Source organism: Quercus lobata, chromosome 5 (genome assembly GCF_001633185.2).
Source record: "Quercus lobata isolate SW786 chromosome 5, ValleyOak3.0 Primary Assembly, whole genome shotgun sequence".
NCBI lineage: Eukaryota > Viridiplantae > Streptophyta > Magnoliopsida > Fagales > Fagaceae > Quercus > Quercus lobata.
Genome location: NC_044908.1, coordinates 11,958,634 through 11,983,799, shown reverse-complemented (window position 1 = coordinate 11,983,799; position 25,166 = coordinate 11,958,634). Strand labels below are relative to the sequence as shown.

General features: G+C 36.4%; 1 protein-coding gene across 1 annotated transcript; it reads left to right on the top strand.

The window, feature by feature from the left end:
* The first annotated feature begins 17,293 nt into the window (after window positions 1–17,293).
* LOC115992454 (beta-fructofuranosidase, insoluble isoenzyme CWINV1-like) lies at window positions 17,294–24,788 on the top strand. Its single transcript, XM_031116650.1, has 7 exons — window positions 17,294–17,432; window positions 17,585–17,593; window positions 19,543–20,408; window positions 21,775–21,933; window positions 22,058–22,296; window positions 22,383–22,473; window positions 24,461–24,788. The coding sequence occupies exons 1-7, from the start codon at window positions 17,294–17,296 to the stop codon at window positions 24,638–24,640; spliced, it is 1,683 nt and encodes a 560-aa protein (XP_030972510.1). The 3' UTR covers window positions 24,641–24,788.
* The last annotated feature ends 378 nt before the right edge of the window (window positions 24,789–25,166 follow it).

The window sequence follows — 25,166 nt, the reverse complement described above, 5'->3', positions numbered from 1 at the left end:
GGAGGGTAAAGAGGAAAGAATGAAGATAGTATAAAACAAAAAGAAGATCCTGAGGAGATGAGATCGAGAAATTGAGAGAGAAACACTGTAGCAATCAAGAATTGAACTTGTAATCAAACTTGAGAAGAAATTTATAAGAACTGATCTCCTCGGATTGTGCCGAGGACGATTTTAAACCAGTCTATCTTCATTTTCTTGTCTTCTGGATTCACTTTAATTGTTGACTGACTCATTAAAACCCAATTTTCCAACCCACTCTCTATAAATTCATTGTATTGGGCTCTTTGGGTCTAAGTTCATCCATCCTTTGGGCTTGTTAGCCAAATTGTGTCCTTACAATTGATACCGTTTGTGGGAATTTTTTATGTTGTAGTGATTTTTACGTCCAACCATGGTAGGTTCAGGTCCAAATTTGGAGGAATCTATGGGGTTCCAACGTCAAGATCACTTTGTTAATCTTGAGCGCAGAAGGGACTGAGAGGTTAGTGTGCATACCACCTATACTAGCAGGAGCCAGTCTCGAAGCGAAAGCCACCTTTCTCATGAGGAAAATACCAAAGCCATGCAACTGGAGATTGATCACTTGAAGAGGAAGTTGCGCCACGAATGGCGAAGGCGAACTCCTTCCAATTTTGACTTCTTTTCTGACGATGATGAGGATAGTAGTTATAGACCCAGATCATGGACTCCTCCTAGTGAGTCTTTCTCGTATAATGAGGACTAACATCATGAGCGCAGAAACAAGAATCCATCTTCCAAAGGCTTGGGAAATGACGTGATGAGCAGAGTGCTTAACCAAATTTCCAGATCACCTTTCACATGCAGAGTTGAGGAAGGGAGACTTCCTCGGCAGTTCACCCAACCCACGTTCACCATGTACAATGGTCGAACAAACCTTGTGGAGCACGTGAGCCACTTCAACTAGAGAATGGTTGTGCACTCCAAGAATGAGGCTTTAATGTGTAAGGTATTCTCGTCCAGCTTGGGGCCTGTGGCGATAAGGTGGTTTGATGGCCTAGGTGCAAATTCTGTTAATTCCTTTAAGGAGCTCACCCGGGCATTTGGATCCCATTTTATTACGTGTAATAGGGTTCCTCGGCCCTTGAATTCCTTGTTATCCATGTCCATGCCAGAAGGGGAGACCCTGAAAACGTACTCGGACAAATACTAGGAGATGTTCAATGAGATCGATAGGGACTTTGATGACGTGGCTATAAGAACTTTTAAGGTCAGCCTGCTTGCCGAGCATGATTTGAGAAAGTCTTTGACTAAGAAGCTGGTAAGGAGTGTGCGTTGGCTTATAGATCGTATTGACGAATACAAGCGGGTTGAGGAAGACCAGCAGCAAAGGAAGGGAAAGGCTAAGGTTATCCCTCAGGATAAGAGGGATTTCAGGTCGGAACCGAAGGGATTTTGCTGGGCAATCTAGGCCTATGGCTCCTCAAGCGGTTAATACGGTGTTCCGAGAGCCAGTACATCAAGTTTTGGAGAAGATTAAGAATGCGTCATACTTCAAATAGCAAAATAAGATGGAAGGAGACCCCATGAGGCGCAACCAAAGTCTTCATTGCTAATAGCACCAAGAGTGAGGGCATACCATTGAGGATTGCAAAACTCTGTGGAACCATCTAGAGAAACTAGTCAGAGATGGAAGATTACAACAGTTTTTGTATCAGCCTAATGCGCAAGGAAACCAGGCAAGGTCAGGGGCTCAAAGGAATGCTTCTTCAAGGCCACTTTTGAGCACAATTAATTTCATCTTTGCTGCTCCTGGGAGAAATGGTTCTCATCCTTCCAGGGTGATGTCTGTAGCTCAGCTACCCGCTAAGAACTCTAATTCTGAGCCAAAGAGGGCTAGAGTGGAGATCCGACCGGCGCTAAGTTTTTCAAACGAGGACAAGATTGGAACCATATAGCCATAAGATGATGCTTTAGTAGTCACCCTTAGGATATGAGGGTATGATGTGAAGAAGGTGCTAGTTGACCAAGACAGTGGTGTAGAGATTATGTACCCTGACTTGTATAAAGGGTTGAACTTGAAGCCTGAGGATTTGATAACCTATGATTCACCTTTGGTAAGTTTTGATGGGAAAGTTGTCATCCCAAGGGGTCAGATTAGATTGCCCGTGCAAGAAGGTTCAGAGGTAGTGGAAGTAGACTTCATTGTGGTGGATGCTTATTCCTCCTACATTGCCATTGTGGTAAGGCCCTAACTCCATGCCAGATGGGCCATTCAACTTTGCACTTGAAGGTGAAATACCCCTCGGGGGACCAAATTGAAGAGCTTGTGAGGAGTCAATCCATGGCTAGGCAATGTCTCATGGCAGTAATTATGCATCAGCCTGAAGTTAAGTCCTCGGCCTCTGCTGAGGGGGGCTCATAGCAATCAAGGGTTTCGGTCCTATCTATGGATGCGATGTCGAAAGAGGCAAAGTGTGAGAGGTTAGAGGAAATTGCTATAGATGGTGATCTAGAGAAGTTTTTTCAAGTCCAAGCTCAGTTGCCTCCTCGAGAAAAAGAAGAACTGTTAGCATTTCTAATGAGAAATATTGATGTGTTCACATGGAATGCTTATGAAGCTCCTGTGGTGGATCTAGACTTCATTTGCCATCATTTGAATGTCAACCTAGCTGTTCTCCCTAAGAAGCAACCACCTTAACACTCATCTAAAAAGCATTCTAATGCTGTCAGGGATGAGGTGAACGAGCTTAAGCAGGCTGGGGCTATTAAGGAAGTTTTCTACCCTGAGTGGTTGGCCAATATAATGGTAGTGAAGAAGAAGAATGGGAAGTAGCGGGTATGTGTGGATTTCACAGATCTGAATAAAACTTGCCCCAAGGACCCTTTTCCCATGCCTCGAATAGACCAGTTGGTGGGTGCCACTGTGTGCCATCCTCAAATGAGCTTCCTAGACACCTTTCAAGGGTACTATCAAATACCTTTAGCTTTGTGTGATCAGGTGAAGACAGCTTTTGTCACCCCTACTAAGAATTATCACTACAAGGTGATGTCATTTGGTCTAAAGAATGTAGGGTCTACTTATCAGAGGGTGATGATTAGGATGTTTGAATCAAAATTAGGAAAAAATATTGAGATTTATATAGATGATATGATGGTTAAGAGTAGGTTGGAATCTGAGCATGTTAACGATCTCAGGAATATCTTTGAGATATTGAGGAGACACAAGCTGCGACTTAATGCTTCTAAGTGCTCTTTTGGTGTCAGATCAGGGAAGTTCTTGGGGTACATGGTTACACACCACGGAATTGAAGTCAACCTTGTTCAAATTAAAGCAATTAACAATTTACAACCACCTCGGAATCCCAAAGAGGTCCAGAAGTTGAAAGGGATGACTGCTGCTCTAAACCGATTCATCTCTCGGTCAACAGACAGGTGTAGATCTTTCTTCTAGTTATTGAACAAGTGGAAAGGATTTGAATGGACCGAGGAGTGTGTCCTAACCTTCCAATAGTTGAAGGAATACCTATCTTGGCCTCCCATTATGTCTAAGCCGGAAGTGGATGAGGTTTTGTTTTCTTACATCGTAATGGCTTCCCATGCGGTGAGTTTGGTGCTAGTATGGGTTGATGGTGGTGTGCAGAGGCCAGTTTACTATGTGAGCAAATCACTGCATGAGGCTGAGGTGCGTTACCTATTGCTGGAAAAGGCCATTTTGGCAATGGTGCCTACTACGCGTAAACTCCCCCTCTACTTCCAATCACACACAGTTGTTATCCTAACCCAACTCCTGCTTAAATCTCTACTTCGAAGTACTGATTACACAAGAAGGATTGCCAAGTGGGATATGATCCTAGGGGCTTTTGATATAAAGTACATGGCTTACACCTCAGTCAAGGGTCAGGTTCTTACTAATCTGGTGGCCAAGTTTACTGAAACCCCATTTGAAGAAAAAGTTGAGAAACAGAACATGAATGGAAAATCAGTTCGCATGGTCTCCCTGTAAGAGCCTTTACCCTGGAGAGTACACATTGATGGGGCAGCAAATCAAAGAGGATCTAGAATGGGGCTAGTTATAATTTCTCTTAAGAAGATCATTATTGAAAAATCCTTAAGGTTGGGCTTCTCGACCACCAATAATGAGGCTGAGTATGAGGCTCTATTGGTAGGAATGACTATGGTTCAGAGAATGGGTGGAAAGGCAGTGGATATGTTTTCAGATTCGAGATTGATTGTAGGCCAGGTAAGGGGAGAGTTGGAAGCCAGAGATCTCAGAATGCAAGAATATTTGAACTAGGTTAGACACTTACAGTAAGGATTTGAGTCTTTTAATTTATCATAAATCCCTAGAAGTAGAAATACATATGCCGACTCTCTTGTCACCTGGCAACCTTCTCGGCACAAAGTTTACCTCGGGTGATCCTTATGGAAGACTTATGTAAACCTACTGAAGTAGGGAGAAACATTGTTCATATTCATTAAATAAGGGTGGGTCTTAGCTGGATGGATTCTATTATGCTATTCCTTAAGGAAGACATCTTGCCTGAGAGTAAGTCTGAGGCTGACAAGGTACGGAGAAAGGTTCCTCGGTTTTGGTTGTCCGAGGACCAAAAGTTGTACAAGCACTTTTTTTTTTTTTTTTTTTTTTTTTCTGGACCATATTTGCTATGCATACACCTTGAAGTAGTTGAACTACTCTTGGAAGAGTTACATGAAAAGATTTGTGGAAGCCACACAAGAGACATATCTTTGTCTCATAGGGCCCTCACTCAGGGATATTGGTGGCTATATGCAGAGGGAATCACAAAAGTATGTGAAGAAATACGACCAATACCAGAGATTTGCCCTAAACATTCACCAACCAAGAGGTGTCCTTAATCCTCTATCCAGCCCTTGGCCTTTTGCTCAATGGGGCTTGGATATTATAGGGCCCTTTCCTAAGGCAGCAAGGAATAAAAAATGGTTGCTGGTTGGCATGGATTACTTCACCAAATGGGTTGAAGCTAAACCATTAGCAAATATTAGGGACATGGATGCCAAGAGATTCATCTAGAAAAATATCGTCACTCCGTTTGGAATCCCTCGTACACTTATCTTGGACAATGGTCTCCAGTTTGATAGCAAAGCCTTCAGGAGGTATTGCTGTGACCTAGGCATAACAAATAGATATTCCACCCCGGCATATCCTTAGGGAAATGGACAGGCCAAGGCTGTCAATAAGGTCATAGTGAGTGGGCTCAAAAAGAAGCTGGATAACGCAAAGGGAAAATGGGTGGAAGAGTTGTCACACGTCCTTTCGACATATTGAACTACACCTCGTAAGTCCACTGGGTAAACACCCTTTTCAATGACTTATGGGGCCAAGGCTGTGATTCCTCTAGAGACGGGATTTCCAATGTTGAGAACAAGCTCTTTTGCTCTTAGCAGCAATGATGGGCTATTTGAGAAGAGTTTAAATTTAACTGAAAAGCGAAGAGAAAATGCTATGGTTCAACTGGCATACTATCAGCATAAGCTCAAGCAGGGGTACGACTCAAATGTAAGGTTAAGGCCACTAGCGCCTGGAGACCTGGTATTAAGAAAAGTTTTGGGTATTGCCAAGAACTCAGTCTGGGGAAAGTTAGGGTCTAACTGGGAAGGCCCATATCACATCACATCAGTGGCTGGAATAGGTGCATATTATCTTGAAGATCTGGATGAAAATGTTGTATCACGCCCCTAGAATGCAAACAGCATGAGAAGGTATTATTATTAATGAAAGCTTTCTTTACCATATTTTGGGTTATTACATTATGCGTCATGCATTTTATCATTTTCCTAAGTGTTAAATAGAACCTTAGTCATGTTTGGTTCCTTGGACCATATACCTTGGGTAAATTGATACTTTAAGCTATTTTCCTAAATATCAAACAGAACCTTGGTCATGTTTGGGTCCTCGGACCACATACCTTGGGTAAATTGATACTTTAAGCTATTTTTCTAAGTGTTAAACAGAATTTTAGCTATGTCTGGCTCCTCAGACCACATGCTTTGGGTAAATTAATACTTCCTGACATCTATTTAAGTGTCAAACAGAACCTTGGTTATGTCTGGCTCCTTGAACCACGTACCTTGTGTAAATTGATACTTTAAGCTATTTTTCTAAATGTTAAATAGAACCTTAACTATGCCTGGCTCCTCGAACCACATGTTTTGGGTAAATTAATATTTCCTGACATCTATCTAAGTGTTAAACAGAACCTTAACTATGCCTGACTCCTCGGACCACATGTTTTGGGTAAATTAATATTTCCTATCATTTTCCTAAGTATCAAACAAAACATTGGTCATGCTTGGCTCTTTAGACCACATACCTTGGGTAAATTGATACTTTAAGCTATTTTTCTAAGTGTTAAACAGAACCTTAGCTATGCCTGGCTCCTCGGACCACATGCTTTGGATAAATTATTACTTCCTAACATCTATCTAAGTGTTAAACAGAACCTTAATTATGCCTGGCTCCTCGAACCACATGCTTTGGGTAAATTAATACTTCCTATCATTTTCCTAAGTATCAAACAGAATCTTGGTCATGCTTGACTCCTTAGATCATATACCTTGGGTAAATTGATACTTTAAGCTATTTTCCTAAGTATTAAATAGAACCTTGGTCATGCCTGTCTCCTTGGACCACATACCTTGGGTAAATTGATACTTTAAACTATTTTTCTAAGTGTTAAATAAAACCCTAGTTATACTTGGTTCCTCGGACCACATGCATTGGGCAAGTTCATACTTTCTGTTATTTATCTAAGTATCAAGTAGAATCGGCCATGCTAAGTGGCAAAAATCTTTTTTATAATAACATGATCAAATGAACACTCATAAGCATCACTTAAAACATTTGAAAGTATGTCCATGATTCAGTTTGAAAATTGATTATCATCCTCAGTTCCTTAGACTTACTGATAAGTGGAAAACTAAGTGGAGCCTGATGTGAATAGATGCTCTACAATTATGTATGTTCTTGAGATTAAGGTTACACTTCGCTGGGATTATGGACTTAGCAGGTTTAATTTGTTCTGTTGCTAATCATGTGGGATGTGATAACTATGCTACCACTTTTGCAAATAAGTGAATGGGGCCGTGTCTCATTGTCATGGTCATTAAGTGTTAAATAAGATAGAAACTATATCAACACTTGTATGAGAATCATAGGAAGAAAGAAAATGTTCATAACTTTCATTAATTAGAGCCTTAGAAAGAGGCAGATTGGATACAAAGGGGTAACTTAATTACAAACTTTGAAAATAAAAACAGTAGTTAAGAAAGAAAAAGAAAAAGAAAAAAAATAAGCTACTCTAAACTACTTTTTCTTTATTACAATCTTTTCCTTTGGTGGGGCCTTGGAAGATTGGGAGAAGGCTGCCTCCGAGGATCCTTGGTCTTTACCCTTGGGGTCACCTTTAGTAGGCATTGGAAGTGTTGCAAGAACAATTTCCATCCTGGGAGGTACCTCTTTCTCTTTAGAGGGATCCTGAGGAGCAATTGGGGGTTTAATGGCATTAGGGGCCACTCCCTTGGTCGTGTCTGCCTCTTTTTCAGCAACCTCGAGCTGCTCAGCCTCTTTTGGAGGGTTGCCAAAGGGGAAAGGGACCTATTCTGGGCTATCTTTCTCAAGCTCTGCCACCTCGGAAGGGGTGTCTGCCTTAGAGCTAGCAAAGGCTGGTGCACAGATGGCAGGGGGGTAGCATACAAACTCTGCCCTCCTAAGTTTGGAAGAGGCCTCAACCCCAGCTTGGTTAAGGGCCTCATTCCACACCTGGAGGCAATAATTTCTACATACCCCTGAGACCTCAACTCTAAAAGCCTCCTCGGTCTCTACCACCCTTACATCATAGCTGTCCTGCTCGACTTGATCTCTGGCCTTCTCAGCCTCTTCCAACTTCTTCTTTAGGGCGATAATTTGCTCTTTAGAGGTGGCTAGCTGGTCCTTGGCCTAGCGAAGGAGCATTCGTTGACCTTCAGCCTGCCTCTCAACGCTGTCCAAGGTAGCTTTAGCACTTTTTCTGTGCCTCTCCACCTCTATCAGCTTACTCTTGAGCTCTTGATTACTTTTTTCGACCACGTGGAAGGCCTCTATGGCCACTATTCATCTCCCTTCTTCTTCCTTCATCTACCGGTGGTAGAAATTTGTTATCTCCTCTGCTCGGAACGTGACTTGAATAGCCTACCAAGGAAAGAAACATGGTAAAGGTAAAAAGAGGGAAATAGTAAAGGGAAGAAAGGGGAGGAAACTTGCAAAAAAAAAAAGGGTTAATTGAAAGAATTACCATCATAAGGTCCCTCTTTAGACTAAGGAAGACCTCGTGCCTCCTCAGGGACCTTAGGTCGGCCATATCTTCAGGGAGTAGCAGTGCCTGCTCCACTGCGTCGACCACATTACCGACCTTCCCTTGTTGGAAGTCCTTGATAGAGGCATTGGCGGGCAGAGGAGCTCCATCCAGCATCGGGGTGGGGGTCCAGGATGGAGATCCAACTTGGGAATCACTCCTTTTGTTAGCCCCCGTTTGCCCCACCTTAGCTTGTTTGGCCCCTTTTTGGGCCTCACCCTTTTAGGAGGGGTGGGCTTTTCCTCCTTCCACCACTTCCTTACCTTTTTGCTTCATTTTCCTTTTGAGGTCGGCGAGCTCAAGTCGAAGAGGCTGGGTGCGTGGAGGGGTGGGAAGCCTAGTCTGGGCTGCCTTCCCAAGTGCGTTTCCCCCTGGTTAGGACTCTAGTAGTTCTTATAGGGTGGACCTCGACTTGCGTTGGATCCCCATATCATTTAGTATGGAAGTAACTATTTCCTCCTTCCACCACGTCCTTACCCTTCTGCTCCCTTTTCCTTTTGAGGTAGGCGGGCTCAAGTCGGAGAGGTTGGGTGGGTGGAGGGGTGGGAAGCCTAGTCTGGGCTGCCTTCCCAGGCACATTTCCCTCTGGTTCGGACTCCAGTAGTTCTTGCAGGGTGGACCTCGGCTTGCGTTGGATCCCCATATTGTTTAGTATGGAAGTAACTCCTCGATGGTGACTGGATTAGGCCGGGAAAGGATGGTCGAGGTCACCAGTTGAGGCTTTTGGGGACAAAGGCTGATTAAAGACTTTGAACTTGTCCTTAGAGTCAAACACTTGAACTACCTCTTCTTCTTTTTCTTCTTCTTCCTTTGTGATGGCAGGATGAGAAGAAGTGGCCTCTCCAGTTGTATACTGCAGTGGCAAGGCTACCTTTGGTATGCCTTCTGGTATAGGATCAGTGGTAAGCATGCCTTTTGGGATAGGACTGGTGGTGAGAAAGCCCGAAGTGGCAACACTGATTCGATGTAGGCGAGGGTCCTTTGCTTTGATGACGCACTTCGACGCTTGGTAGCTCTTGGAGATGGGGGTGTAGCCGAGAATTAAATGTGTTGCTCTTAGCTGATTGTCACTATGGATGAACACCTTGGCCTTTAGTATTTTGTCTAGGCTCATCTAATTGACAAGGTTGAAGTTGGGTACAACAGCGTTTTTATTTGCAAAACCATTGGTAAAAAACAGAAAAACATCGTTAGCAAAAAACAGAGCGATTTAAAGGAAAACTCATATACAAATATGAACAAAAGAAAAGGGGAAGGAAATGACTTTGAAATAATCAACCTAGACCTAAAGTCTCACTTGGTGTCCCCTCTTTCGTCGAGTAGGGGAGACCATCATGCCACTCCCCTGAAACAATCAAGAAGTCCTTGCTTAGACCTTTGTTGGAATCAGGGAGGCATTGGATGAGCCTAACCTCAAGGTACCTAGACTTTAAGTAATAACCCTGCCCCTTTGGGTGGTGAAGGTTATAAACCCAATTAACATCATGGTGAGTAAGCCCTAAGCCCATTTTCTCATTAAGGGCGCCTATGCTCCCCAAAATCCTAAACATGTTCGGGGCACATTGGGTGAAAGCTAACCTGTGAGTCCTAAAGTAATCCCTAGTGACGGTGCCCATAGGGACTCTCATCCCTCCCTCTATAAAGGCAATCACTGGGATTACCACCTCCCCCTCTTGCCTTTTCATGTGCCATTCCCCTTCCTTACAATACCTAATTGACACTCCTGGCGGAATTTTATACTAAGCTCTAAAGTTCTCTATACCCTTCTCGGAGTCTACCAGATAAACAAATCTACCCATATTTAGAGAAGGATTAGAGGTGCTAAGACAGTAAAGGAGAAACTGAGAAGGCTGAGGAGGTATAGACACAGAAAAAAAAAAAAGAAAAAAAAAAAAAGAAAAGTAGCTAGAAAGAATAAATGGAAAGATTTATGAAGACTTACACGAAGAAGAGAACTCTCCTCGGACTGGCTCTTAGTAGGTGTGAGGGCACGAATGAAGTGGGTAAGTTTGCAAGTTCAGTGTATAAGCGTAAAAGTGAGATGAATGATTGATTCGAGCAGTATTTATATCGAAAATAGAGTTACAAGCGGGAAAATTCTTGCCCAAGTTCCAACAAAATCTCCACCGTTGGATTCGCATCGTGCTGTAGAACATGGGGAACATGGAGCCGCAAAAATTTAATGAAAGCGCGTCTCAGATGCCAAAGCGTCAAGAGCGTGCGTTGGGCTACTAAAAAGGCATTTACGTAGACAGAGGTGATGTATGGTAAAAGCAGAATGGTTGTGGCGATATCGGAATCCTTTTTTTTGCTTAAGGAGCACAAGAGGGGAATTTCGAGGGGTTATTATAGGGATGTTAGGCCTAGTAGAATATATTGGGCCTGGAGCCCAATCTGAGAATATGAAGTAGTCCGAGGAGGGGTAAACATTATCAGATGAGTCCGTGTTAGTAAGTGAGTAGGTTAATTTTGATTATAATGGTCCATAAGAGCGGTTCGAGGATGAATGCCTCCTCGGCTAATTAGAGCCGAGGTCCGAGGTGGTGGTCTACCATCTAGGACAGCGTTCCAGGAGATTCTATTGATATGGACAAGCACCACAGAAGCACAGAATAGAGGGAAGTCCTAAAATATCTAAAGAGAAAACTGCTATCACCGCAATTAATGCTTTGCACCTAACCAACTAGCCGCATTAATGTGGAGGTGATACCTAAACAGTAATTTTCAGTCTTACAATTACTACTGAAACTTCAGGAAGGTGCTAATGGAACAGGGATCAATACCAGCAATCTGCCCTACATGTGGAGGGTAAAGAGGAAAGAATGAAGATAGTATAAAACAAAAAGAAGATCCTAAGGAAAGGAGATCGAGAAATTGAGAGAGAAACACTGTAGTAATCAAGAATTGAACTTGTAATCAAACTTGAGAAGAAATATGTAAGAACTGATCTCCTTGGATTGTGCCGAGGACGATTTCCTTTAGTTTAAACCAGTCTATCTTCATTTTCTTGTCTTCTGGATCCACTTTAATTGTTGACTAACTCATTAAAGCCTAGTTTGCCAACCCACTCTCTACAAATTCATTGTATTGGGCTCTTTGGGCCTAAGTTCATCCATCCTTTGGGCTTGGGAGCCAAATTGTGTCCTTAGGAGCCAAATTGTGTCCTTACAACAATTTTTTAACAATACCAAGTTGATGAATCTAATTTTTATAATTTCATAAAATAAGATCATTCTATCTAATTAACTCAAAAAATATAATTTTAACTATAATTTAATTATTGATTATTCGCATAGATTTGTAAATGGGTAAACAAAAATTTAGTCGCATTGCTTATTATATAGGAAAGAATAAGTTAATTAAGTAACTCCTGAACATCTTATCAAATTCGGTAATGAGTTTGAACTCAAATAGCTCAGGCTTACTTTAATTCAACTTGGCTTAGATCATTTAGGCTATATAACTTAGTTTTCAAGATTCGGAAGGGAGAAAAAAAAAAGATTTACTTGAATATAACTATTGTATTTTTGTATAGGGTCAAATCTAGGTGCAGTACATTAGGTTACCCAATACAATTAAGATACATAACTATAACGTATTAATTATTCATGAAAAAAAAAATAGCATTTTTTTGAACTTCATTGGTCAATACAACCGTGCATTTTAATTGGGAAACTTATTCTACTGCATTTAAGGTGTTGTACTTAAGTTTTACTATTTTGTTCGATATCTTCTTCCTCGACAATAAAAATATTTGAATTAATAAAAAAAAAATAAAATACAATTCGGTGCCAATACTTTGTAATGTATGTATTGAGTATTGTACCATACTGAAAATGTATTTGGTAGTTTAATTTATACTAAAGACAGTCTATAAGTTTACAAAACCAGTATGTGCCTATTTGAAGATCTTCCCCAAGGCCCTAAGAGCATTTACATCAATTAATACAAAATAGAAAGAGAAATCAATTTTACAAATTTAACCTCCAAAATCACTCATATCAGTCAAGCTAAAAAATGTGTAAATTTGCAAAATTACTACAGTATCTATATAAATTTACAAATACACTATTCATTTTGCATATAATTTTTTTATTCTTCCTCTACGTATTTAGAGACTGATGAAAGAGAGTGTATGGTGGTTACTATGTGTGAAAAAAGATAAAACAAAATCAATAAAAATTGATATTTTAATGTAATGTAGTATAAAACAGATAATCTCATTGTTTTAAAAACCGGACCGGACCATCCGGTCTGACCAATTGAACTGAAAACCAACCATCATTCTGAACCCAAAAAAACCCCAATAACCAGTCAAAATCGATCAAAAACCGAGTTAAATCGAAAATAAGAGGCAAATCTAGTTTTGCTCTGGCCTAGTTTTTAAAACCATGAATAATCTAATGTAAGGTGTTTTGAAAAATAAGTTTGTAAAATAGAAAAAGTAAACTCTTTTTTTTTTTTTTTTTTGAGAAAACAATCAATAATGTATTATTAAGGAAGGCTATTCAAATCAGCAGGTCATTGGCGCCCTTTGGTCACATCATCAATGATATTATTCTTCTTGCTTCGTGCTTCACTTGCTTTAGAGCTACACACGTCAGAATACATTGTGATAAGTTGCCCATTCACTACCTAGAGAAGCAATCTCATCCTCCCCTTATACAAAATCAGGGGCATGACTAATGAGACATACAAAAATTCTGTCGTGTCGCAAGCTTCTATTTTTTTGGCCAACCCATCTTCTATCTCATTGGTTTCATGCTAGGCGTGTAGTGGAAGGACGATCGATGAAGCACCTGAAATCGTCAATTAATAAAGAAACAAGATTCTACCGTACCCAATAATTAATAATGAGAGACATTGGGAAAGCAAGTAAACTGGCATGAATGAAGACTTCGAACCTAACTACAACACATCACTCATCAATATCATCATATGCATTAAAGTTAACCAAGTTTTCCAAATCAGTGGGGATCAGAACCTTGCACGTGCAAAAACAACTGGGGCAAAACTACCTAGACACAAGATTGAAAAAAAAAAAAATCCTCATTGCTTTTGTCTTTAATTAAGTTAATAAATTTTAAAATATTACTAGTTATTAATATATATTTTTTTCATGAAAACTTTATTTTTAAAGAGATTTTCAATTTATGGTGTCTGCTTCTGATAATAACTCTTTATTATTAGACAAAAACACAAATCAATTTTTGATATATGTGAGTTAATTGAAACCTACTATTTATTTATTTATTTATTTGGTGAAAACTAGTTGTTAATACTTAATTAATATGTACAATTTATAAGTTTAAACCAATCTTAAAATACTATTGGCTGGTCTGTACCACATGTGCACCTAAAGGCTTAATGTTTATGGAGAATTATTTATATTTAAATATTTATTAAGGAATAAAAAGCTATTCATATCTATAAAAAAATCCAAATCAACGAATGGGTAGAAAATAAATATAGAAGTCTAACATAATTAAATTAGAATTTATTTAAAAATAAATTAATAATACCTAATTTAATTAGGATTTGTTTAGTGCTTGGTTGCTTTATTTTAATAAAACAGTTATTTTTAATTAGCTTTAATTAATAGTAAATTAACAAAAATTAAAAACATGTATTATATTGACAATAAGAAAATATATGGACCTTCAAAAACTTAAATGACAGCATAAAATCAACCAAAAAAAATCAAAGACGTTTATTTTATTATAATAATAATAGCAATATTATTATTATGGGGCATTACTTTGTGAGAAATATGAGCTACCCTCTTTTGTTTTTAAGGTAAGAGTTTATTTATTAAGGTAAGAGGTAAGAGTTTATTAAGGTAAGAGTTTAACTAGTTAAACAATAACATGATAACGCTTTTTAAGGTTGTACGAATAACGTGATCCAGTTAATTCTCAATTTGATTCAATATTAAATTATGGGTAGTATTTGTTACATATACCCTGTTACACACGTATTGTTATATACCAATTTTTTAAAATTGTGTTAAAATATGAGTGCGTAACTAGGTAGGTGTGTATCCATTTTTTAAATATAAAAGTAAGCCAAAGTATGAAGGAAATGACAGAGAACATGCATGCAAAGACAATTACAGAGAGGTTGAGAAAGTTAAATACTTTTAATATAGTTTAGTTGTATATTAATTATAAGAGAAGTCACTCAAACTTCATGGAAATTGCCATTTTTTATGACAGATTAATGAAGAAGACAGCTAGATTCTCCAAGGTTAAGTTGACTGTTGACCAAGCTACAGTAAAATTAGATTATTAATTTTTCTTTAAAGTATTTATAGTGGTGAAAATCAACTTGTTAAGGCGATTGTTTCACTAAGGATTTTTTATTTTTTATTTTTTATTTTTATTTTTATTTTTGGGGTAATGACTTTTGAAAAGAGATAGCGTTCCAAAACCAATAATTTCTTTTATGACGACTTTGCCTGACGAAAGGTTGACAGTTATTACCATATAACTTTTGACTCCCAAATTTTGTTACCTTGAGTCAAAACACACCCAAAAAAGAAAAACTTTGAAATCTCATAAAGGAAAGAAAATATTTATAATTTTTTCCTTTGTTAAAAAATTAGTGCTCTGTTGTTTTTAAGCAAAATATTTTCTGGAAAATTATTTTCCATTTCAAGCGGTTTTTTTTTTTTTTTTTTTTTTGCAGGTAAAATATAGTCAAATTTATTAAATATTTTTTATTGATCATAAAATCCTTTATAAATAGTAAAAAATGTTTTACTTCTGAAAAAATTTGGTAAAACAAGAGACGCAACAAATTTTACACTGTTAATAACACATTATTAATAGTAAGAAAAAAGTTGTGTTAGTTGTGAATCTAATAGAAGACAAAATTCTTTTAGGAAAAAAAGAAAAAAAGAAAAGAAAAAAAAAAAGATTAGTAATTTGAAGTGCGCAAAAGATGTAAAACTCAAATAGAAAATTATTAGATACTCCCGGAGTACCATAAATGCATACTTCCTCCTCTCACATGAATGGTGGGTCCTACCATAAATTTAATTAGTGGGACTCACCATTCATGTGAGAGGAGAGAGTATATATTTATGGTATTCCGAGAGTATACAATAATTTCCCAACTTAAATATGTTTGAATGTGATCTTTTGGCTCTTCTTTATACTCTATTGACATAATATGCTTGTAAGAAATATCAAAAGTCTTATAATTTAATGATACAATTTATCTCTTTTATTATGAGCAAAAAAAATCTATCTCTTTTATTTGAAGAATCACATAAAAAATTAAATAAATAAGAATAAGACTTTTGATAATTCAAGGTCATCGATGCTACAAGCCTACGAATACAAACTCACCCATAACATTGACTAATGACCATGGGTCTATGAAGGAGATAAACCTTTTTTATTTATTAATTCAACCGTACCTTTCTCCACCTAACAAGAGCATCAATTTCTGAGAGTTGCAAAACTCTGAATATGCTAAATTTTAGCATCAAATCAATAAAAACATGCATTACCAATTTGTAATTGTAAAAAAAAAAAAAAAAAAATTTACAATTGAGCTCCGATATCATCCTAAATTTACTATAATACTGTAGCAACCTTAAACTTATAACTGAGTTGCGGTGGCGTGGTTGTTGCTAAGCTGTGGAGTGGTCCTGTGATGGAGGCGCGGTGGTGTAGTCCTGTTTGGATACCATTGTAGTTCCTATAATTAGATCTCTTAATTTGTGCGTGCGTTGTCTCATATTTGTTCGGGTTCTAGAGAAGTAATATTGTCTTGAGTTCGCAGCTGCCAGCTGGGTGGTTGTCGGTGTAGTTGTGTTTTCCATACAAGTATAAGCATTGATGTAAATATGGTTATGGTCTTTTACGGTTTCCCTTTTTTTTTTTTTTTTTTGGGTTTTCCCTGATTTTGGGCCCTCAAAAGTACCTTAGCATATCGAAAAGCATATCAATTGTCTCTATTTGCTGGTTGACATTACTGATCAGAAAGGACTTTTCATCAACTTTCTATTAACCTTTTGTATTGGAAATTTTTCTATGCAGAGATTTTGAAGAAGTTTGTCATTTTTGCTGTCTGCCTTGATTTAATAGAAAATTAAATTTGTTGAAGGTGGTTTGGGTTTTGAGTTTTATTTAAGATTTGAGATTTATTTGGGTATTGGCTTTGAGTTTCTGTTTGGGTAATTGGGTTTTACTTAAGTATTATATCTGGGTTTGAGTCGGTAATTGTGCCGGTGGGTGGTGCTAGATTGTTGAGAGTAAGAAAGAGAGAGACAGAGGAAGAGAGACAAAAATGAGAGAGGGAAGAGAAATGGAAGAGAATAAAGATGGTTTTGTGTTATATTATTTTATAATGTATATATATTATTTTAATGTGTTGTGTGGTAAAATAAAACTTGAGATGTCAGGTGTATTATAAAATAATATGGTATAAAAGATAAATTAATTTTTGAGATGGTAAAATGTGATATTTTTTAGAAGTCGGATCACGGATGCTAATCCTCTAACAACTGCACACACACATGTAAAGCTTAGCTTCCAACAATGAATAATATGTGTTGCATTTCTTAAGATGCTTCTTGTCCTCATTTTTTTTTTTAATTGAAGCAACATTAATCAATTTAATAATTAGAAAACTAGTGTTGACTTTTTGGCACTTACGACGCAAAGTCTATAAACGTATTTTCCTAGATCTACCCTCTCTCCTAAGAATATTATGCTTTCTCTTTGAACCTTTCACGTCTTACTTTGTCCGATATCGATGAATATTATACAGTATGTTGAATCTCATCAGAAGTTGACCAAGATATCTAGGGGTCAAGTTTTGCAATGCCAATCATATTATGCTTTGAATCTCATCAAATTAAACTCTTGCTTAAACGCCACCATGTATAGTTGGTTTCCTCTTATCTAAGTAGTCAGCTTTCTCTCTATATCCTCATTCCCAAGAAATCCACCATGGCTTTATCTTCTAAATGTCTGTTGCTCTTCATCTCCCTCCTTCTTGGCTATGGTGTTCTTCAGCTTGAGGCTACTGCAGATAATCAACCTTACAGAACTTCTTATCACTTTCAACCTCCCAAAAATTGGATGAATGGTATGATTTGTTGATTTTCTTTATTGAATTTTGTCATTATTTGTTATTTTATATAGCTCTAACGGTTTATTTTTTGTTTTTGCATCTTTGATTTTATCAATGTGACCTGTTGTGATGGTGAATTGGACAAATGGGTGTCTTTGGATGCACAGATCCTAATGGTATGTTCTTTCTAGTCATGTTCTCATTTTACAATTACAATGTTTCCGGCTTCATTAGTTTCTTTCATTTCTTTTTATTTTTTATTTTTTATCTTTTTATATTCAACTTTGAAAGTAGTAATGTCAAGAGTTATAGTTTGATTGGCTGACCCTTTCTAGTTTTTTCCCATAGGAATACCAATGATTCAGATCTTTCTACCACTCTTCATCCAAAAAAAAAAAAAAATCTTTCCACCACTCTTCATCAAAAAAAAAAAAAACTTTGAAAATAGTGATAGATCAAGTATAACTTTTCATTAAATGTTACAAAACTTTTACCCCGTCTGTTTCACTTTGTTTGTCCTTTATTCCATTTTGGAATGTCCAAAAATATTGTCCTGTTTTTAAAAATAAAAGTTATTAGTTTACTAATATTCCTATTATACCACTAAGCCTCATTAAGAATAACTCTTTTTTAAAAAAACTGATAAATTTATTTAAGAGTAGTTTTGTAAACTTATACATTTTTATAAGGTAGACAAGACAATAAATGATGTTCCCTTAAAATGTTTGACTTTTTAAACATGACAAATAAAGTGAGACGGAGGGAGTAACTTTTTATGTAATTCATGTTTTATGAATTTTATGGCTTTTTTAATTTTAATTTTTTTTATATAAGATATAAATTCTACTCTAGCATAAACTTAGTATATATATGTGTGAAACTCCCTTTTAGAGACTTGAATCCTAACCCTTACTCCCCACACCCCACAAGCACTTTACTTTTTTTTGTTTGAGAAATAATTACAACATTATGCTAACCCTGCAATTCGAACATTTTCCCCCTTAGACCCCTAAACAATTTGTACATGGGGAGATGCCAATTCAGCTACAAGGCCTTTGGCCACAAGCACTTTACTTGTATGCATGTTATATTTCATATTAATTGGACTTTATTTATTATTTGAATGAAACAATTATTGAGCTCTGATTATTTTGAAATTTTGCAAGTATGAAGAGTATAACGATAAAATATAAATAAGAATTGATTTATCAAAATACACATCTAATAAAAACATATTGATTGATGTAAAATTAACAAAGACAAAGTTTACTATGAACTCAATTTATTAGAGGTGAATTTTGGCAAATTCATTATTAAATTACATCCTTCATACTTGTAAAATTTCTAGAAGATTAAAGACTAATAACTATGTTATTAATCAAATATTTAAATTTTAAATTTTTGTAGTCTAAAATTACTTATAAAAAATAAGTTTATGCACCTAATAACATTTGATTGACACTAAATTTGACATGCATGATAAGAATATAAAAAACATGTAATTCAATGGTTAGATTTTCAAAATATGTAGTAATATTAATTTTTTTAGTAGAAGTTGTAGCCATAAGCTATAGCCAAGTTCATATCCAAACTTTTTTTAACTAACAAAAATGATCCCAAATGAATCTTGAATCCATCTCTAAAAAGTAGTAGATTTTTTTTTTTTTTTAGTAAGAAAACTTAGAAAATAATATAGGTGAATTAAACATGGGTCAGAATCCAATCTGAAATGGTCAAACTTCGTATTTCAACAATATTAATAGGATTAAAAAAAGTGTACAACATCACAGAAATGGATGTATTGGACACAGTTTTTTTTTTTTTTTTTTTTTTTTTTTTTTTCTTTCTTTCTTCTTCTTCTTCTTGTATGTGTGTGGGAGAAGTAGAGTAAATGTTTCAAGGGCTGCCTGCAATTCATCCTTTTAGATTATAATCAACTAAATCAAGGAAAAAAAAAATAATCCTAAAGGGTGAGTTAGGTCTAAATCTCAAGGGAATGTAATTTATAAATCTCAATCATATAAACACAAGGATTAATTGATAGTTTAGGTCATTATGGTTACCGATTATGTAATCTACCTAGTATGGTAGTGTGTTAATGTGTTATATGTGGATCTTTTTGCAGGGCCAATGTTATATAAGGGAATTTACCATCTATTCTTTCAATATAATCCCAAAGGCGCAATTTGGGGCAACATTGTTTGGGGCCACTCTACATCAACGGATCTTGTGAATTGGACCCCACATGAAGCCGCCATCTATCCATCACAACCGTCTGATATCAACGGCTGCTGGTCGGGTTCTGCCACGATCCTCCCCAAGGGTCGACCGGTCATTCTCTACACTGGAATAGACCCTAACAACCACCAAGTCCAAAACTTGGCCATGCCCAAAAACCTATCTGATCCATTCCTTAGGGAATGGGTTAAGTCCCACGATAACCCACTAATGGCCCCTAATTTCTATAACAAAATCAATTCATCCTCATTCAGAGACCCAACCACTGGTTGGCTAGGCCGTGATGGGTATTGGAGAGTAATCATTGGGAACAAAATTAACCAAAAAGGATTAGCAATTCTTTATAAGAGCAAAGATTTTGTTCATTGGGAAGAAGCTAAAAATCCACTTTACTCATCCAAAAATTCAGGTATGTGGGAGTGTCCAGATTTTTATCCAGTTTTGATCAAAAGCCAACTTGGTATTGACACATCAATTGATGGTCCCAATACTAATCACGTGCTCAAGGTGAGTTTAGATGATACAAAACATGATTACTACAAGATTGGAAGTTATAACCAGGATAAGGATATCTTTATTCCGGATAACGGACCGTTCCATAAAAACTCTAGATTGAGATATGATTATGGAAAATTTTATGCCTCAAAGACTTTCTTTGAAGGAAACTCAAAGCATAGAAGAATCTTATGGGGCTGGGTTAATGAATCTTCAAGTGTAGAGAATGACATCAAGAAGGGATGGTCTGGAGTTCAGGTAATTTTAGCTTTACATAATTTCTTTATTAAATTTTAAGTTCCATTAGAAAAATAATTCAATTAAGTCAATTTGGATTTTTTTTTCCCAATTAGTTTATTAACTTATTTTTTAATTTACAACTTTTTAAAGTTTTACATTTTTTATAAGTGTAATTTTACTCTTAACAACTTTAAACAAATAGGTTTTTTCCAACAAGAAATCAATCCAAACCATGCATAGTTTAAAGAAATGTTTGAATTAAACTCGCTAGTTTTGAAATAACACTAAAATAATTTAATGGAGTGTGTTATTTTTCACTTTTAAGTAATACAACAAGTTTTCCTCGAAAAAAAAGTAAAAAGAAAAAAGAAGAAGAAAGTAATACGACAAGTTTTGTCTATTAACAGGTCCATTGGACTTTAGGGTTTAGGCCCACTTTGGCTTTTTTTTTTTTTTTTTTCTTTTTAAAATTTTTAATTTTATTATTATTATTATTATTATTTTTTGAATAAGTCTACTTTAGGCTTTTGGGCTGCACACACATATGCTTCTTGTGGGGGGTAAAAGACCAGTAGGCTCGCGTCGATGTCTCTATTGGGCCAAAGGCCCAGCCCAAGGGAAAAATCTCTCCTCGGTCGAGGGGAGAAAGAGCCCTTCCTCGGCCACGGGGAGAGCCCTCCTCAGCATAGTATAGTCGAGGATGGAGGAGGTAACCTGCCACCGGTAGTGACACTCCCTATCATCCCACGGAGTGGGAAAAGTACTAAAGTAGAAAAGGACAACGAAAGTGTTGAAAGGAAAGGCTGCCATTATTGCATTTAGTGCCTTGTGCCTGACACGGCCATACTTCTCTATCCTTACAACCACTCCCAACAATTGGAGGGAAGGGCTGATGGGACAAGTACCTATTCTAGGGACCCCATTCATGAGGAAGAAAAACTGCTATAAAAGGGGAGTAAAGAAAGAGGAGAGAGGTGGGGCGGAGACCCCCCAACACACCAGAGGCATCAAAGAAGGCTCCCCAGACCGTGGCGAGGACCAACCCTCTCTGAGGAATTCGATCCGCCTCAATCTGATCGTAAAGAGCACCATGATGACCGTTGTTCATACGCTAAAGCCTAACTCTTTGACCCATTCTCTACAAATTCATTGTAAAGGGCTAAAGGTCTAAGGTCCCATTCATTTTGGGCTTGGCCTGAAAAACGTGAGCCTACACTTCTTATATAAAGGCATTTCTGGATAATTCATTCTCAAGAAAAATAATATACTTCCTCAAAAAAAAAAAATATATATATATATATATATATAATTATTCAGTATTTTGAACATTCTTTAAAAAACAAAGAAGAATTTAAACAAATTATCTCTGTCACACATTTTGCAGGCAATTCCAAGGAGTATTTGGCTCGATAATTCTGGAAAACAATTGGTGCAATGGCCAATAAAAGAAATCGAAACGCTGCGTTTAAAAGAAGTCAACTTGCCTAAGCAAGTGCTTAAGGGAGGATCAGTCCTTGAAGTTTCTGGTGTCACTGCAGCTCAGGTGATTTAAAAAAAAAATTAGTAGTGGGATTTTGCCACATGTCATAGTACAAAGCAAAATTAAATTGTTAAAATAGCTTATATGTTCCAAAACAAGTACTTTGTTTTTTCATAATATTTTACAGGCAGATGTGATTATTACATTTGAGATAAGCGAGCTCAGTAAAGCTGAAGTGCTGGATCCAAGTTGGACCGACCCACAATTGCTTTGTAGCCGAAAGGGTGCATCAGTTAAAGGTGGTATTGGGCCATTTGGGCTACTAGTATTGGCTTCAAAGGGCCTACAAGAATATACAGCAGTGTTTTATAGAATTTTTAAAAGCCACAGCAAATATGTGGTGCTTATGTGCAGTGACCAAAGCAGGTCTCTCTCTCTTGCCAAACTTCGAACTCTTTTTTTTTTTTTTAACTCATTTTTTTTGGTTCTTATGGGGTGTTAATTGTTGACAGATCTTCCTTCAATCATGAAAATGATGAGACCACATATGGGGCTTTTGTGGATGTGGACCCTGTTCATGAGAAGCTGTCACTCAGAAGCTTGGTGAGTTGCTATATATAAAACCAAAGAAAACGCTTTAAAAACACAAAGTTATATAATCATGTTGTCTTCTTTTGTTGGTGGCAAAAATAATCACGTTGTCTACACATTGCACATTTGCATTCATGGGAAACCTAAGAACTGCAGCGTGTTTCAGTGTCTAGCCTATCACAATTTACATCAAACACTTAAGAATCTTTCCTTTTTTTGGATGTCTTACCTACTCCATACCTGCCTAGGGATGGAAAGTAAATCAGATTACATTGCATTCATGGTTTACTTAAGAAGTGCGAGATGTTTCTATAGCTCATCATAATTTCCATCAAAACACTTTAACAATCTTTCTTTTGGGCCAGGGCAAGACTTCCATTTAGTGCTCCAATAAATTAGACCAGATATGAGACTGACATGTAATCATTGTTAGTTATATAGTGCATCCGTGTGATATCCAATACATTGAATGTAAGCCAAGCAACTTCTATTTTTTGATATTGCACCTATTCAGGCTTTGCCTATGGATGATAGTGAATAAGATTTGGTAGGTTTTTCAATTCTATTAAATCCTAATAAGGGGAGTTTGGGGTTTTTTTAATGGGTATGAAATAGGTTTGGGTTTTCAATCTTGGGTTCTTGAATCCAATACAATCATATATGCATTTAAATTATTAAAATGTTCCTATCATTTATTTTATTTGTAAGACAAGTCTCTCTAGTAATGTACTAATGCTTGAATTTAATTCAATAACATTATATATATATATATATATATATATATATATATATATTTGGGAAATTTACTAATTTGGTCCTCCAATTATAGGTTAAAGTTCAATTTGATAGCTCAATTATTAATTGGGTCAATTCGGTCCTTCAACTATTGATTATGCGAATTTAGTTTTATAACTATCAAAATTAAGTCAAATCTCTAAATCATCTCTATATTTAAATTTTAACAAAACTAATTAATGTGGAAAATGAAGCATAAGTTAAAAAGTTAGTATTGAAAGTATAAAGTTTTCAAAATCAATTCAGTTTTAACTATTAATTCCATTATATTTAAATGGAAATGGGACCAATGGATGAAATTGATTTGATTTTGAAAGTTGAGGGACTAAATTGACATAATTAATAGTTGATGGACCAATTTGAACTTTACCTAATAGTTGAAGGACTAAATAACCTTTTTATTTAAGGTTAAACTGACCCACCTGTTTTACGCAATTCATGGTTTGATGAGTGTGATATGGAATTTCTAACATTTAATAAATTTTTGGAAAGATTTACCATATAAAATATTTAACAGATTTGAGTTTTAAAAGGGGGTTTTTCCCCTTAAACCCGATCCGTTGTTCCTGTCATACTTTGGATTTATACATTTAATATATTGTATTTTATTTTTATTAAAAATAAAAACTCTTTTGGACTCTTATTTATTTATTTCGGATGGATAATCAAGGCCGAGGATAATTTTATCTATTCTCCTGCCAAATCAAAACTAAATGGAAGCACCACTAAAGCACCACTAAGTACAAAAGCTTAACATTCTTTTTTAAGGTTTGAGAAGATGTCCTTTAGGTATTTAATGATTACTATACATTATCATGTGTATTATTAGATCTTTAATAATGTATGAATTTGAAACACACACATTTGTTTTGATAGTTTATGTTCTTGTCAAATTCAATATTTTACGTGGTTGTATGTTTTCTAATGGAAGATACCTACTTAAAATGAATACCAATTGCATACAACCAAATAAAACGGAGGCCACCAGTCTAATATTGTTTAATTAAAAGATTCTTTAATTTTCATTCATACAATGATTATACCTACATAAATTTACACATCGACAACAAGCCTGCCTATAGAATTTGACCACCTTTTTGCTGAATTTGTGTTTGCATGCTTAAGACTATGATTTTTTTTTTCTTTCATTTACCCATTTAGCCATTTTGCCTTAATGCATTCGAGGTTTTATTTCTTTTTACAGATTGATCACTCTATAGTGGAGAGCTTTGGTGGAGAAGGAAAAGCTTGCATCACAGCTAGAGTTTATCCCACATTGGCTACGGATGCTGAGGCCCACTTATATGCTTTCAATAATGGAACTGGGAACGTTGTGATCACAACATTGAGTGCTTGGAGTATGAAGAAAGCTCAAATCAATTGAAACTATACTTAGAATTTATGGTGTTCATATGTTTTTATTTGACTATGCAGTATGCACCAATTAAAAAAAAAAAATGATAATGCACCCATTTGAGCATAGTCAATGAATTGGTGCTTACTGGTTAATCCTGATATTAATCATCAATCAGTTGAAACTATTATATGTTTTCAATAATGCACCATTTTTTTCAATTGTGCACAGTTCGATAAATTCAATTAGTGCATAGAAAATTGATTGTCAATGGAAAAAATTTCAAATGCACCGGGCGCATGAGATAACGTCTCTTGTCAATGATGATTTAGCATAAGCACAAGATTTTTTTTCACCGTTAAAAAAATTTAACATTTCAATGGGTTTGGGAGGAAACGTTGCATATCCAACCCATTTGTTTTTTACAATAAAACCAAACATCAAAGCATGATTTGATGCATGCTTTTTCTAAATAGAACCCTAGACAATAGCTGAAGTGGGCTAGTGGGCATAAGATGCATGCATGATGTCCTTCAAATGTAGACAAGATTTTGCT